General features: G+C 42.8%; 1 protein-coding gene across 2 annotated transcripts; it reads left to right on the top strand.

Annotated features, from left to right (window-relative positions):
* Positions 1 to 928: 928 nt before the first annotated feature.
* On the top strand, positions 929 to 15613 carry NKRF (NFKB repressing factor). 2 transcript variants are annotated; one of them, XM_044911755.1, is made up of 3 exons: positions 929 to 964; positions 11424 to 11554; positions 12628 to 15613. In XM_044911755.1, the coding sequence occupies exons 2-3, from the start codon at positions 11440 to 11442 to the stop codon at positions 14583 to 14585; spliced, it is 2073 nt and encodes a 690-aa protein (XP_044767690.1). In that variant the 5' UTR covers positions 929 to 964; positions 11424 to 11439; the 3' UTR covers positions 14586 to 15613. The 2 variants fall into 2 exon arrangements, with proteins under 2 accessions (XP_044767690.1, XP_044767689.1); XM_044911754.1 differs by lacking the exon at positions 929 to 964 and adding an exon at positions 1309 to 1603 and having other exon boundaries at positions 12628 to 14913.
* The last annotated feature ends 965 nt before the right edge of the window (positions 15614 to 16578 follow it).

Below are 16578 nucleotides of genomic sequence, written 5' to 3' on the forward strand. Positions count from 1 at the left end.
AAGGACCGAGGAAACTGCCTGGAGCAGATCCGCAGGTGGAGTGATAACGTTTGACTACGGAGTGATTAACCACTTGCTGCTGTGCAGCTTTTAACCCTCTTCTTTGAGCTCTTTTTATATTTTGTAGTATTTTGCACGTTTTATTATTTTTTTAAGATTTTATTTATTTATTTGACAGAGAGAGACACAGCGAGAGAGGGAACAGAAGCAGGGGGAGCGGGAGAGGGAGAAGCAGGCTTCCCGCTGAGCAGGGAGCCCGATGCGGGGCTCGATCCCAGGACCCTGGGACCATGACCTGAGCCGAAGGCAGATGCTTAACAACTAAGCCACCCAGGCGCTCCTATTTTGCACGTTTTAAATTCATACATGACAAGCAGAATTATTTGCAATTGCGCTCAGAACTGTGTAAACATGGTGTCTGGATTTGTCAGCAACTGGAATGGCATACGGATGATACAAGTGGCTGACCTGAGAAGTGGCGCTGTGGATGATTTTCCTTGCCAAGTATTACATTTTTCCTATGTTTTCACAATAAAATACAAGGCTAAGGACGCACGATGTAGAGGTTTTCGATCTAGCCTCTGAAGAAAAGGCGCCTTGGAGAGCTGACAAAGTGTAAAATCCAAACCGAAGTCCCCCGCCCCGCCCCCCCCAAAGGGCACGGTCCCACTGTCGCACCGCTCAAAAACCCAGGCAAAAGCGTCAGGCAAGCCGTTGTGCCAACAATCATCTGAGGGCGCCTTCCAGGGATTTCAGGGAATCATGTTCCCGAACCTCAGAGAACCTTCCAAAATTCCCTTCCCAAAGTCCCCGCCCTCCGCTTGTCACCGTAGTGCGTCAAAGGCCCGTAGTCGTCACAGGAGGGAAAAATGTACCTCGCGCGAGATTCGGCGACGGGATTTCGAAGTTAGGGAACAGCCGCGGCGCACGCGCACTGGCCTCACAACCTCGGGGCGGCACGCGGGTAGGTAGGCTAGAGCCCAGAAGAGGGGGAGCAGAGCGTGCTGGTGTCTCCCCCCCGTCACCGCGCAGTGCGTGGATCTGCGGGTCGCTGGAGGTGCGGAGCACCGGGCCGGGCCCGGCCTCCCCGGCGCGCGAGTGACTGCGGCGGGCGCCCTCCTGCGCCTCCACGAGTTGGAGGAGTGCCGCCGGCTTGCGCCCCGGCGTCGGGACGTGAGCTCGTGCTCGCCTTTTCCTTCTTAACGGTCGCCCCCCACGCACACACTCCAGTGCCCTGAGAGTTGGTCTTCGCGCCTCGGCGCGCCCCCCCTCACCCGGCCCCTCCCACCGACCCCCGTTCCCGCTCGCTCCTGCTGGGAAGCCGGCTTCATCCCTGGGGTCCCTGCTTGGGGGCGGAGAAGATGGCTGGCGGACGTCTGCTGCTGGGGGGCGACTTCCTGTCGCCGCCGCCGCTGCCCCCCCTCCCGCCGCCCCCGCCCGAGCCAGTGCTGGAGCAGTGGCGCTATAGCCACGAAAGTGACTGGCAGTGGGCTCTGCGGCGCAGCTTCATCTGTCGGCACCTGCACAGCTATCCCGGGGCTGCCCTGGACCAGCTCCTCGCGCTCTCCGCCGCCTGGACCAACCACGTTTTCCTGGGCTGCAGGTGAGGAAGGTGTGAGGGTCGGGTTAGGGACCCGGTAGGGGGCTCGGGGATGGGGGTCGGGATAGAGACGGGGGCAGGATACGGACGAGGGCTTAGAGGCTGGAGATTTGGAGGTGCTGGAGGACACCAGGGGGTTCAGTATTGGTCTGGGGGGATCGGCCGAGCGAGGTGATAGAGGATGACATAACAGCCAGAAGAAGGGTGCGGGGATCGCGGGAGCAGCTCCTCCAGGACCAGGGATGGAGATTAAGCAGCACCTGGAAGGGGATTGTTGAGGGGTGGTCATTGTGGCGGTGGTTTTGGAGGGCGTGGGAAATGACGAATAGCAGAATCTCGGACCTGCGTAGGACCTTGCAAGGATGCGGTATCCGCAGAGATGCTCGACAGTCGGGGCTTCGAGGGTCTGCGGGCGGAGGTTGGGGGGGGGCAAGGGAACCCGGCTAGTCTCCTCCTGACCACTCCCTCTTTCCATCCCCATTAAATAAAACAGCACCAGCCCCCCGACGGGGTTTTACTGTCTTCTCCTGGGGAGGCGGTTTGTATGAGGTCTCTCAGCTGCAGGGTCCGCCTTGCTTGTAGGTTTGCGCATAATGTGTCTGGACGCAAACAAAGAGATGGATATATCTTACTCTAAAAATGGATTGCTCTCCTTTCACCTTAAATGTGATCAGGAGGATTAACATTTGGCCTCTGGGTGAGGTTTTAGGGGTGTGTGTGTGTACCCCCCCCTTTCCTAGAACCTGGTGCGCGTTCTGAACAGGCCTCTTTGAGAGCTCTTTGCATTCAATGGAGACTGCAGTATGGTTCCAACGCATTTTTTTTTTTAAAAAAAAAACCAGACTACTTGGACCTCTGTCCTTCTGCACCTCAAATCGGTCCTAGACTAATCATTCCTTTGATAGACTGAGAAGCTTCTTTTTTTGGACACTCCTGCCTCACGGTGAATTTTTTATTAGGAAGGATGAGAAATTCTGGAAAATGATCAAATTCAGTCAGTTCAGTTCTAGGAATGACCATAACAGATACAGAAAAATAGGATTGTCCACTTCTACCTTTAATTGTTGAACATAGCATCTAGTGTATACTTTGTTTTGCTCTGATCACCAAAATTTATTTTTTCCTGTTTTCTCTAGGTTAGTATAATTTCTGCCTCCAGAGACAATGATTATTTCACTGGAGGAACTGGTTACAACTGGGGAAGCCTCAGTTATTAATCAATTCAGATAAATCTAATTGACCTTCACTTAACAATATTGTTTTTGCAGTTGAAAAAGTACCTTTATCCTATAATCATACATCTGCTTGATATCACAGAAGGCCGTGGGAAATCTGAATCCTGAAAAAAATTTTTTTTTACGTGGGGGAGAATAGCTATCCTTTGTGTTAATAATAAATCTTACCTTCCCACAAGAATGTAAGCTCCTTTGGGAAAGAGGTTTTTGCTTTCTTATTCACACTTTTATCCTCAGTGCCTAGAAGAGTGTCTTCTGCATGATCGCCATTCAATAAATATGTGTGGGGTAAACAGATGAATATAGCTTTATAATGTACAACATATTTTAATTCTTTATGTATCTCTCTTAATACAACAACCTTGAAAATTAGGTGGTATCTCATTTTTACAGCTAAGTCAATGGAGACCAAGAAGTTAAGTGACTTTTCCAAGGTTCCACAGTCGGGACTAGGACTCAGGTCTTCTAATGCTCTTTCCACTGAGACACAGCTGCTATATTTGGGAAGGATGGCCCAGGAGTGAAAGCAAGTAACTGACACAAGCCACATCATTTTTATATCTCAGGATTTCATTCCAAGAACAACAGCCCTTTATATAACTAGGGCATTAACCAACACAGAACAGGCCAGGGGTAGTTGGTGTTAAAAGCTCAAGCATCCAGGACATTTGTGTGTGTGTGCACTCACCCAAGCACATCTGTGTGTAGAGTGTGTGTGTGTAACAAGATGAATGAATATATATATGTACACACACACACATTTCATCATCATACCACATTTTAGTTAAATCAGTTCTGTCACTACAAGAAGTGCCATAACATCAAATAGCTTAACTGAAGAATAATGTTTACATTGTATCTGATAACATAGATACAAGAGAAAGGGAAGGGGTAATAAAGAATCTTGGAAGCTAGGGACCAAGTGCAGTGTTCCACGTTAGTCGGGCTTTATGTTAGCTGTCAGCTTCAGAGGGGTAAAATCTATATTCCAGTACTTCTTAAGGTTGATGTTGGCAGAGCTCATTTTCTGGTCTGTTCTTCTATGACAGAAGATTGTTCTCTCAAGGGAACTGCAGAATACATGGTGTAACAACCTCTTCTGAATTTAAATTGTTAATTTGTTGTTCATCCCTTGACTTTGGGAACAGGTTGTAAATAGTAGCACTTTTCCCCCCCGCCCAGTGAAGAGCTTTCTGTGGTCTGTTTTAGTTAGGGCTGAAATAACTCCTAGGTCAAGGGTATCTTTGAAAACTCCTTGATCATAAGACCAAGCCAGGAGGAGCTCACATGTTCAGGGAGGCAAACCATGTTTCATTCTTTTTGGTGATAGTGGCGATTTTCATGGAACAAGCTTGACTATCTTGATTCTGCAACAGTGGTTCTCAAGCTTAAGCAAGCATCACAATCAACTGTCAGGCTTGTTAAAACACAGATTGCTGGGCCCCACCCCAGGCTTTCTGATTCAGTAGGTCTGCGGCAGGACCCCTGAATTTGCATTTCTAACAAGTTCCCAGGTGGTACTGATGATCAGGTGATGCTGGCCCAGTGATTACACCATGAGAACCACTGCCTTATAGGATAAAATAAAACAGTGTTTTTCCAATATCCATTTGGTCATTTTTCCCTCATAGTCCAGGCAACCAGGAATCTCAAATAGCTGAACTTATTTCTCTTCACTGTTTTGTCTGTTTCATAAAAGTAAACAACCTGTCAAACATTTTTTTTTGTGCAAGCAATTTCTAAGATATGTCTTGTGGCTAATGGAAAGTTAGTGCAGGTAGGTGGGGAGATGGGGTAACTGGGTTATGGGCATTAAGGAGGGCACTTGATGGAATGAGCACTGGGTGTGATATGCAACTGATGAATCACTGACCTCTACCTCTGAAACAACAAAAAAAGAAAAGTTAGTGAAGTCTTCTAATCAACTGTATCTATAGCACTCACATAATTGTTCATATGAATGCCTAGGGAACTGTAAAATTTTTACTTAAAAACTGTAGATAATATATCTATATTTAATAAAGCAGAATGGTTAACTAGAGCATTCAGGTTTTCGATTATTCTTCATCAATAGGATTAGAAGCAGAGTCCTGGCCTATTGATTTTTGATGAGATATTTATAGGAAAAATATATCTTAAAATGAAACCAGGTTTGCTGCCTTGATTATTGTCTCTTCCTTGTTGCTATGAGACTGATTTTTGGAAGGTAGATGCCAGTTGAGCTCATGTTGTGAAACTAACTTTGCACATAGGTAGCCTGCATCAGTCACCAGCTAAAGAAATGGGAGTGGGAGCTTTCCAAAGATTTATCAATAATCTGGTTGTGTGTTATTCATTTATGATGTTAAGAGTCTTAATAGTTTTGAATAAATAATTTTATACTTGGAAATCCTGATCTTTGTTTAGTTTTCAAACCTCAGCTGTTTTTGGACCTAGTAGAGCAGTTTATTTTTTTTTTTTAAAGATTTTATTTATTTATTTGAGACAGAGAGAATGAGAGACAGACAGCATGAGAGGGAGGAGGGTCAGAGGGAGAAGCAGACTCCCTGCCAAGCAGGGAGCCTGATGCGGGACTCGATCCCGGGACTCCAGGATCATGACCTGAGCCGAAGGCAGTCGCTTAACCAACTGAGCCACCCAGGCGCCCCCCTAGTAGAGCAGTTTAATTAAAAATTTGGAAGCATTACTAAATACTTGTTAAATTTCAGGTGCATTGTAGATCATAAGTATGCGCTTATCTTTTTTCGAGAATGTAAGATTCATGAAATCACATGTCTTTGTCCATTATAAATCATCTTTATGTATGCCAGGCATGGTGGGACAGTTGAATAGCATCCTGATTTCTAAAAGCTTGGTACATAGTAAGCTATCTTTGAAAACGCTAAAGACCTCCTGAGGATTTTGCTTTTGTTTTTTTAAGCATTTATGATCAAATGGGTAAATTAACAGACTTAAATATATAATATGTGTGCATCTTAAAATTACTGTATTAGATTTGCCTTAATGATACTTTGCATCATGGTCTCTCCATAAGGTAAAATACCGTATAGCCATTAAAACTCATGTGGTAATGATATAGAAAAAAACTTATGATCTCATAAATTAAGAACAACCCCCAACCCTACCAGAGTGCAAATCAACATAGATGATCTATAAGAGATTTGAGGGGGGGGCGGTGGTATGGAAAGCATAGAGAAAGGAATAAAAAGTAAACTTCAAATGTTAATGAAGTTATCAGTGGTTGGGTTTGTAGGTGCTTTCTTGGTGGGTTCTCTAAAATTTCTGGAGTGAAGGTGATACTTTATTTTTTTAAAGATTTATTTGTTTATTTGAGAGAGAGAGAATCTCAAGCAGACTCAGCGCTGAGCACAGAGCCTGAGGCAGGGCTCAATCTCACAACCCTAAGATCGGGACCTGAGCTGAAATCAAGAGTCAAATGCTTAACCGCTTAACTGACTGCACCACCCAGGTGCCCTTCATAGTAGATTTTTTTAAAGTAACACCTTTAGGGGCACCTGGGTGGCACAGTCCGTTAAGCGAACGACTCTTGACTTCGGTCTGGTCCTCATCTCAGGTCCTGATCCTGGGGTCGTGAGATTGAGCCCCGCCTCAACCTCTGTGCTTAGAATGGAGTCGGCCTGGGATTTTCTCTCCCTCTCCCTCTGCCCCTCCCGCTGGTGTGCTCTCTTTCTCTAAAATACATGAACAAATCTTTTAAAAATAAATAAATCTACGAAAGAATACATAATGGAAACCAGTAATTAAAGTTTTACTGGCTTAGCTTATTTAAAATTTGTGGAACCACTTCTTTGTTCTTGGATAGCTACTCTCTGAAGAATTTTAGAAATGGGAATGAAATCCTAGTGGTCTTATTAAAGACTCTAGATTAATATTTGCATTGTTCTCTGAATAGTCAAGAGTCAGGTACTATACAGTCTTTTCCATTATTGTTTGAGCTGGTTGGGTTTCCTCAGTATTGTGACTTCCTGCTAAAGGACTGAGAAGCTGACTGTGTTCACAACCTACGCAAAGGTTTATTTTTATAGCCCATGGGTGATGTTGAATTTTGTGGCAGATGTAATGAATAGGGAACAGTAGGTATAATCATTACTAATGCTGGAAGAAACCTGAGAGAAGAGTGAATGGAATGAGCCCCAAATGCATCACTTCTGCACGCTGTGTGTATGGCCTACATGCCCTTTACAGTTGTATGCCATATTTGGAATCAGGCCGGAATCGAAGCCTGGGGAAGTCTGACTGGAACTCAAGGTGAGTGGCTTGGGTGTCGTGCCAATTCAGGTAGCAAAAGTGGCATCACCAGTTCAAGATTATTTATAGACTTTCACTTGCATAATCTTTTGTTTTCATCCTGTACCTTGGAAACTGGACTCCCAAATCTGAATGGAAGTGATATATAGAAAGTACAGTGTTTTAGGCTGTACTTTCTTTTTTTTTTTTCCAGGCTGTACTTTCTGATGTTTAGATAAGAATAGATGAAAATGAAATTACTCTTGGCATTTAAATACTGATGGTAGCAGCAGCAGTAGTAGGCGTGGTTATCAGTGGGAAGTGCAGGCTGCAAGTGAGCTGGCTTGTGCTCATCTGTCCGGGAAGGCCACCAAGTCCCGACTTCGCGGCTTTGCAAGGAAAGCCATCTGATGGGTGTGGAACCAGTTGTGCCCAAAGGAAAACGTTACCCTCCTTCAGGTTCAGAACCTATTCACGTCAAGGTGTGATAGTTACTCATATTCAGAACTTTCTTCCCAAAGGCCACCAGGAGTCTCTTCTTTTGGTCATAGGCCAGGAAAGGCTCTCAAGGTAGGAAGGGTGAGTAGGTCCCCATGATAACAAAAACTTCACTTGAGCCTGTATGTTTGTTTCTCTGCAGTTATATGATATTCTGTCAAGCAGCCAAACTACTTTATGAGGAACCCTTTAAAAATTGTATGCTTCGAAGCTTTTTATTATGGAAAAAATTGAACACACAAAAGTAAAAGAGTTTAATGGACTTCCATGTACCCATTACTCAACTTCAGCAATATCAACAGTTTGTCATGCTGCCCTTCTCATTTCTTCTGTGTTGCCCCCAGTTTTTTTGTGGGAGATAGTCTGGAGTATATTAAAGAAAATCTCGACATCATGTCACTTGCGAATACTTCAGTATGTATCTGTACCAGACAAGAATTTTTATTTTTATTTATTTTTTTAGTGGGGAGAGGGGCAGAGGGAGAGAAAGAGAGAGAATCTTAAGCAGGCTCCACTGAGCATTGAGCCCATCACGGGGCTGTGTCTCACAATCCTGAGACCATGACCTGAACCAAAATCAGGAGTCAGTTGCTTAACTGACTGAGCCACCCAGGCGCCCCACAGATAAAAATTTTTACAAATAGAGTCATAATAGGGGTGCCGGGGTGGCTCAGTCAGTTAAACATCTGACTCTTGATCTCAGCTCAGGGCTCAGGTCTTGATCTCAGGGTCATGGGTTCAAGCCCCATGCTGGGCTCCATGCTGGGTGTGGAGCCTACTTAAAAAATAGAGTCAATACCATTATCTACACTCAACAAAATTAACAGTAATTTCTTAAAATCCATGTTGAGTTTTCTCCACTTGTTTCAAAGTGTATTTTTTTAATGTTATTTTTAAGTAATCTCTTACACCCAACATGGGGCTCAAACAACCCCGAGATCAAGAGTTGCATGCTCTACGGACTGAGCCAGCCAGGCGCCCCTCATTTGTATTTTGGTTTGTTTGATTCATGATCCAAACCAGGTCCATGCACTGTATTTGGTTGATCTTTCTCCTTTAATCTATAACCCCATTCCCCTATCCTTTTATTTTCATGCTTTTTATTTGATGAAGAAATTGGATTGTCACATAGTGTTTCCTTCCTTCTGGATTTGGCTGGCTATGTTCTTATGGTGATGTTTAACGTATTTCTGGGAGTGAGGGGCTTGCTTAGGTTCAGGTTCAGTTATTTGAAGGACAATACTTTATAGATAGTGCTTTGTATTTCCTCTCATATAAGGGGACACATGTCTGCTTGTCTCATTTTTTAGTGATAGTAAGATTATAAAGTTCCCATAAACTTTTTTAATCAAAATTTTTATTGCGATAATTATAGATTCACATGCAGTTGTAGGAAGTAATACAAAGAGATGCCCTGCATTCTTTACCCAGTTCCCCAGTGATAACATTTTGCAAAATTATTGTGTAATATCAAAACCAGGACAGTGACATTGTTAACAATCCACTGATTTTATTTAGTCTCCCAGTTTTACTAGTACTCGTGTGTGTGTGTGTGTGTGTGTATTTTTAGCTGAATACAGTTTATTACATGTGTAGGTTTGTGTATCCACTACCACAGCCAAGATATTGAACAGTTCCAATACTATAAGGATCCCTCACATCACCCTTTTATAACCACATCCGGGGATGCCTGGGTGGCTCAGTCGGTTAAGTGTCTGCCTTCGGCTCAGGTCATGATCCCAGGGTCCTGGGATCCAGCCCTGCATTGGGCTCCCTGCTCCTCAGGAAGCCTGCTTCTCCCTCTGCCTGCCGCTCCCCCTGCTTTGTGCGCGCTCTCTCTCTCTGACAAATAAATTAAAAAAATCTTAAAAAAAAAAACCACGTTTCCTTCCCACTCATACACGATACTATGTGTATCAGTAGTTATTTCCTTTGTATTGCTGAGTAGTGTTCTGAGGTGTGTACATACCACAGTTTAACCATCCACCTGTTGAAGGACTTCTGAGCTGGTTGCAGTTTTTGGCTGTTACAAATAAAACTGCTATGAACATTCATGTACAGGTTTTTGTGTGAATGTAAGTTTAGATTTCTTTGAGATAAATGGCCAAAAAAAAAAAAAAAAGGGCCATTGCTAGGTCGAGTGGTAATTGCATGTTTAATTTTATAAGACACTTCCAAGTTGTTTTCCAGAGTGGCCATACCATTTTACATTCCCTCCAGCGGTCTATGAATGATCTAGTTTCTCTGTGTCCTTGTCAGCATTTGATGTTCTCGTTCTTTTTTACTTTAGCCATTCTGAGGGTGCAAAGTGATACCTCGTTGTGGTTTTAAAGTACCTTTCTCTGGTAGTTAATGATGTTGACCATCTTTTCATGTGTTTATTTGCAGTATGTCTATCCTCTTTGGTTAAATGTTCTGTTCATGTCTTTTTGTTCACTTTTTAATATATATATTTTTTTACTCTTGCATTTTGAGAGATGTTTATCCTGGATAACAGGTTTTGTTTTGTTTTGTCATCAGGTGTTTGGTTTGTAAATCTCTCTCCCAGTCTGTAGCTTGTCTTTTTGTCCTCTTCATAGGGGCTTTTGAGAGCAAAAGTTTTTAATTTTGATGAAGTCCCTTTTATCAGTTTTTCCTTTTATGGATCTTGCTTTTGGTATCAAGTATGAGAACTGTTGGCCTAGCCCTAGATCTGAAGATTTTCTCCTGTGTTTCTAAAAAATTTATAGTTTTACATTTTATATTTAGGTCCGTGATACATTTTGAATAAATTTTTGGATGAGAAGTGAGGTCGAGGTTTTGTTTGTTGCCGATGGATGCCCACTTACTCCAGCACCATTTGTTGAAAAGGATGTCCTTCTCTATTGAGTTGCTTTTGCAGCTTGGACATGTTTGTGGGGGTCTCTTTCTAGGTTCTTCCCCATCAACTTTTCACCTCATAGGCCTAGCAGTCATTGATGATAATTTACTATTTTATGATGGATTGCAAAATGGCAGTAGTCTGTCATTCCTTCATTTATTAGCTGGAATGCTTCTGTAAAAGAGATTTTTCTCATCAACTCTTAGTTATTCTGACGTACAATTTGTACAGGAAAATGCCAGATAAATGCTTGCTTTCTTCCTGTAATATTACCTGTTTTCGGAATAATGACTTGATTCCTTACCATCTTCCAAAGGTGACCAATAATGAGTTTGTAAGTATCATTACAAACTAATGGATCGTTAGCATATTTGTTATATCTGACTCCACTGCAGGTTATTATTCTTATTGATAATCCAGTTGGCTCACTTTTTCAGTAGGAGTGTGTTCAGATTGGCTTCTGAGTCCATTTGACACAACCCCTGAGGCCTTTCACAGCTTCCTTGTTTCCAGGCACAGGAATAGCTCCCAGGTTCATCTTGTACATTTCCTCCCCCAGACTTGTAATCAGCCATTTCTCTAAGGACCCTGATTCCTTTTTGTGGGAAATGGTAAAGACCATAGTCTGGATGTTAACAACCCAGACACTCTTACTCTTAGTACTTCTGTAAATATACAAATGTAATTATTTACATATAATATACATATATGACAGAGAAAAATCATGAGTTTATATGGATGCTTTTAATTCATATTAAAAGATCTTCACTTAAATGATTTTATGTTCATATGTCTTCGAATGACAGTAACATAATTACTCATTTGATAGGTAAGTATTATAGGGCACATTGTTCAGTTTTATAGGCAAGATACTCTGTTGATGAAGTCCTGTGGGAGCAATTGCAAGATTAGCTCATTTAGAAGCTTTTTAAAAAACCGCATTCTTACCTGTTTTAACGGTAGATTATATTAATTTCAATAGGTACAGCCCACGCCTGATGGAAAAAATTCTCCAAATGGCTGAAGGTATTGATATTGGGGAGATGCCGTCATATGATCTGATGCTGTCCAAACCTTCCAAGGGTCAGAAACGTCACCTCTCAACATGTGATGGTGAGTATACTTGTTTTTGGAAGGTGGGATTTGAAGAAACAACATGGCTTTTTTTAAAATGGTAGGAGTGTGGTATATGGTCTTAAATAACATTGGTTAACATTGGATCTTACACAAATGTAAAAGAGTTTTAACTTTTAGTTATGTACAGTTTTGTGTTTTGTTGTTGTTCTTTTTTTGAGGATGGTAAATGGAACTGAAAACTAAGAATACTGATGTCACACGATAATGCTATTCTTGAAGTCCATGCCATGGAACCTCCCTCTAAATAGAACAACCTTATACTCTGATCATTTGAACATCTAAGTAACTAAATCCTCTTGGATGGGTCCAAGATGGACCAGCTTTCTACTGAACAGTGCTACAGGGAGGAGGCCCTAGTGTCTGGCCTAGCCTCAACAGAGAGTTCTTCCATAGCTTTCGATTCGCTATCCCCCGTACATCATTAGTTTCCAGCTGCTGTCTGTTCTAGAAATAAAATATAGCAAACCACCCTTTTGTGCAGGATAGGTCGGAACTAAGATTTTGAAGTTGAAAACCTTTGGGATCTTTTGATAATTATTTTTATTTGATTTTTAGTCACAACCACGTAAAGAACTATGACAGCGTTACCTCTGCTGCCAAAGCAAGAGGCTGTGTAAACGCCCCTGGCCGTCACCTCCTTTGCGGTAGAACCATCTATTGCATTTGTGGGGTTTTAAGAAGGGCGCTTCCCAGCACAGGTGGCATGAGATTATACTGGAACAACCTATTACTCAGCACACTTCACCTGGGCTTTGCCTCATGAGGTACAGAAGCACCTACCAGTCACGTGTGGTGGTGACCTGCATACCTGATTCAGGGCATATTTTCTGTCAAGTTTCTTCCCTTACCCGTGGGACAGGGACCATCCCTTGTTATGCTGGAATCCTACGTTGGTAGTCCCTTCACCTAAATGACCTGAAGTTCTTGTGATGGGAAGTATCTTGTGCCAACAGTGCAACCTGCAAATAATATGGTTGGTACTATTTTCCTGTTTGCTTCTTTTGAAATATTCCCTTTTTAATGAATTGTGAATTTCACTCATTCTGTAGGTCAGAATCCTCCTAAAAAGCAAGCCGGTTCCAAATTCCATGCGAGACCTCGTTTTGAGCCTGTACATTTTGTAGCTAGTAGTTCAAAAGATGAAAGACAGGAAGATCCTTATGGCCCTCAAACAAAAGAGGTAAATGAACAAACACATTTTGCCGGCATGCCAAGAGACATCTACCAAGATTATACTCAAGACTCTTTCAGTGTGCAAGATGGGAATTCTCAGTATTGTGATTCATCGGGATTTATTTTCACAAAAGACCAGCCCGTAACAGCCAACATGTATTTCGACAGTGGGAACCCCGCCCCAGGCAGCACATCACAGCAGGCAAACTCTCAGTCAGCTCCTGAGCCTTCACCATCACAGACATTTCCTGAGTCTGTGGTCGCTGAGAAGCAGTATTTTATTGAAAAATTAACAGCGACTATCTGGAAGAACCTTTCTAATCCAGAGATGACTTCTGGCTCTGATAAAATTAATTATACATACATGTTAACTCGGTGTATTCAGGCATGTAAGACAAATCCTGAGTACATATATGCTCCTTTAAAAGAGATCCCTCCTGCCGACATCCCCAAAAATAAAAAACTTCTAACAGACGGTTATGCGTGTGAAGTTAGATGCCAAAATATCTACTTAACCACCGGTTATGCTGGCAGCAAGAATGGGTCCAGGGATCGAGCTACTGAGCTAGCTGTAAAACTCTTGCAGAAACGTATCGAAGTTCGAGTTGTCCGGCGGAAATTCAAGCACATGATCGGAGAGGACCTCGTGGTGTGTCAGATCGGCATGCCCGCATACGAATTTCCTCCGGCTCTGAAGCCGCCGGAAGAGCTGGTGGTGCTGGCTAAAGATGCTTCCGGGCAGCCGATTTTTAATGCTTCCGCCAAACACTGGACCAATTTTGTCCTTACAGAAAATGCAAACGATGCGATTGGCATCCTCAACAATTCTGCCTCATACAACAAAATGTCAGTTGAATACAAATACGAGATGATGCCGAATCGCACGTGGCGTTGCCGCGTGTTTCTGCAAGATCACTGCTTAGCTGAAGGTTATGGAACCAAAAAAACAAGCAAACACGCAGCTGCCGATGAGGCTTTGAAAATCCTTCAAAAAACACAGCCCACTTACCCCTCGGTCAAAAGTTCACAGTGCCAGACAGGCTCTTCCCCCAGGGGATCTGGAAAGAAGAAAGATATAAAGGATCTCGTAGTTTATGAGAATTCTTCAAATCCGGTGTGCACCCTGAACGACACAGCTCAGTTTAACCGCATGACAGTCGAGTACGTCTACGAAAGAATGACGGGCCTCCGATGGAAATGCAAGGTGATCCTAGAGAGTGAAGTGATCGCAGAAGCAGTTGGGGTGAAGAAAACGGTCAAATACGAAGCTGCTGGGGAAGCTGTGAAAACCCTCAAAAAGACCCAGCCGACCGTCATTAACAATTTGAAGAAAGGAGCTATCGAAGATGTGATTTCCAGAAATGAAATTCAGGGCCGCTCAGCAGAGGAGGCTTACAAACAACAAATCAAAGAAGATAACATAGGAAACCAGCTGCTGAGAAAGATGGGCTGGACGGGTGGTGGTTTAGGTAAATCTGGCGAGGGCATTCGGGAGCCAATCTCCGTCAAAGAGCAGCATAAGCGAGAAGGGCTCGGTCTTGATGTAGAGAGGGTGAACAAAATCGCCAAGAGAGATATTGAACAGATCATCAGAAACTACGCCCGCTCGGAGAGCCACACGGATTTGACTTTCTCCACAGAGCTGACTAACGACGAGCGGAAGCAAATCCACCAGATTGCCCAGAAGTACGGTCTTAAGAGTAAGTCGCATGGGGTAGGCCACGATAGGTACCTGGTGGTAGGTAGAAAACGACGGAAGGAAGACCTACTAGATCAGCTCAAACAGGAAGGCCAAGTGGGGCATTACGAGCTTGTGATGCCTCAAGCAAATTGAGCTCTTAACTAATTTATTTTGTAAATGCCCAGTGAGGCAGATTTATGAATTAAAGAAATGCCACATGTCCTGGTTGCAGAGTATATCCATTCTCAAGATGTTTCACCTTGTTCATTTCATATAGTGCTTTATTAGCTATTGGAACCCGAAGAATTCTGTCCACTTGTATTAGCCTAAATCCAGCAGATGATATTGTGCAGTTACTGTTTGTGTCTTTGATATTGCTGTGTCCCTCCGATTTTAGTAGTTTGTACAAAGCAAGAACACATATCCAAATGGAATTTCACCCCGAGAAAGAAATTCCCATTTTAAAGGGCATAGCACAGCAATCTGCAACAATATGTAAAGTTGATACTGATTACGGTAAAACTACAGTCTTAATTTCAGACTTCCTGAAAATGTCAGATCATTTTGTATTACTATTTTCATCTTTGTGTGAAGCCAGTTAAAGAATGTTTAACAGTAAATTGTGCTGTACGTGTAAATGTCCCTACCGACTAAATGATGTAAAACTTTCTTAAAGTAATTTTAGTGTTCATTTATTTATAACTTCTACCATGTGGTTTCCAGAATATTGGAAGTGATTTACTGTTATCTTGTGATCTATGAATTTTAATAAATTCTAGTCTTCATGCTGAGAGAGCACTACTTGAGAGAGCAGTTGAAAAGTTTCAAAAACTTTGATTCAATCTGAAGAAGGGAAGCTGGAGCTGTTTGTTCTTGGTGCCTTGCAGAGAGCCTCACGGCAACTCTCCATTACAGCTTCTCCCGCGGGTCGGGTGCACAGCACATCCAAGGTGACCACAGCGGGGGCAGAGCTTGGTAAGAGACCGAAGACACCTTGGTGCTTTGATGAAAAGGTCAGTTGGCTGGTCCCTCTCTCAAAAAGCTTATTAAGCCCCAAAAGCCAACTTTGTAACATATTTAAAACTGCTATTTTCGCTTATTTCTGGAATGTAAAAAAAAAAATGTATAAAAAAGAATTAGTGTATGCTTCCTGAATAAAAAGGAGCGGACGTTGATCAGAATGGGCAGTGTGCTTATTTCTGGGCAGCAGCCTAGTAGCGACCCTCTGGGTCTTTGGAGAGGGGAAGTGGTGTTTGCACAAAATATTTCAACACCAGAGCACATGTGGATGAACGTAATGACTTAGCAGATGCGAACAGCTAATCGGTCACCCATCACGTTTTTGCTGTGGGCCAACATGCTGGCTGCGACCAAATCTCCGGCTGTGTACTTCTACGTGATTTTGGTTTTGTACCTCCGATAAATCAAGGATCAATATTTAGAGATGAATGTTAATATCAGTAGTTAAACACACCAATGAAATGATAGAACAGTTAGGGTGTTTACAGTGTCTGAAGACATTTAGCCCCACACTTGACGTGTAATTGGCCCACTATAAACAGTAATTGCCTTTCCCCTCTCTTTTATATTTTGCATCAAGAAGCTGCCCATTGTAGTTAAATCAGTAGTTTAAAAATATAAAGGGATTGGCTTTTGTACCTGGATCTCTAAGTTTTAGGCACCCACAGTGATTAGCTGTATGATGTTTGCTTTTCACTAACTCTCTTTCTTACAGTGCGTGGCCTTTCCTAATGTTGGTAGGAAGAGAAATGAGGGGTGCATTTTATTTTGGCACTTAATGTTTTAACAGCGGCAAAGGGAACATAAGCTAGGCTGTTTATAGATTTTATAGGATTTTTTTTTTTTTAACCTACAGGGTTCATGCCAACCTTGAGAAGCTGTGGTTCAATTAGCAAGAGTGGCTTTGCGGCTCAAGGGGGAGGGGGTGAAAACTCATTTCTCTCTTCACATTTCTTTTCCCAAAATGATTGGGCAGGGGGAGGGAGGTGGGGAGTAGGGACATGTTACACATAAATCTGGTTTTCTTAGATAAGTTTAACAGAATATTAACGTAGTCACAGTTAAGGCTCCCAAGTAATTGGGCCAGCTATATATTTGGTTCTGGATTTGAGGGTCCAGATTTCCT

Source organism: Neomonachus schauinslandi, chromosome X (genome assembly GCF_002201575.2).
Source record: "Neomonachus schauinslandi chromosome X, ASM220157v2, whole genome shotgun sequence".
Classification (NCBI taxonomy): domain Eukaryota; kingdom Metazoa; phylum Chordata; class Mammalia; order Carnivora; family Phocidae; genus Neomonachus; species Neomonachus schauinslandi.

Coding starts and splice junctions, on each gene's coding strand:
- NKRF (XM_044911754.1), top strand. CDS start 1,362: ATGGCTGGCGGACGTCTGCTGCTGGGGGGCGACTTCCTGTCGCCGCCG. Junction 1,604..11,423: donor CACGTTTTCCTGGGCTGCAG/GTGAGGAAGGTG, acceptor TAATTTCAATAG/GTACAGCCCACGCCTGATGG. Junction 11,555..12,627: donor TCACCTCTCAACATGTGATG/GTGAGTATACTT, acceptor CTCATTCTGTAG/GTCAGAATCCTCCTAAAAAG.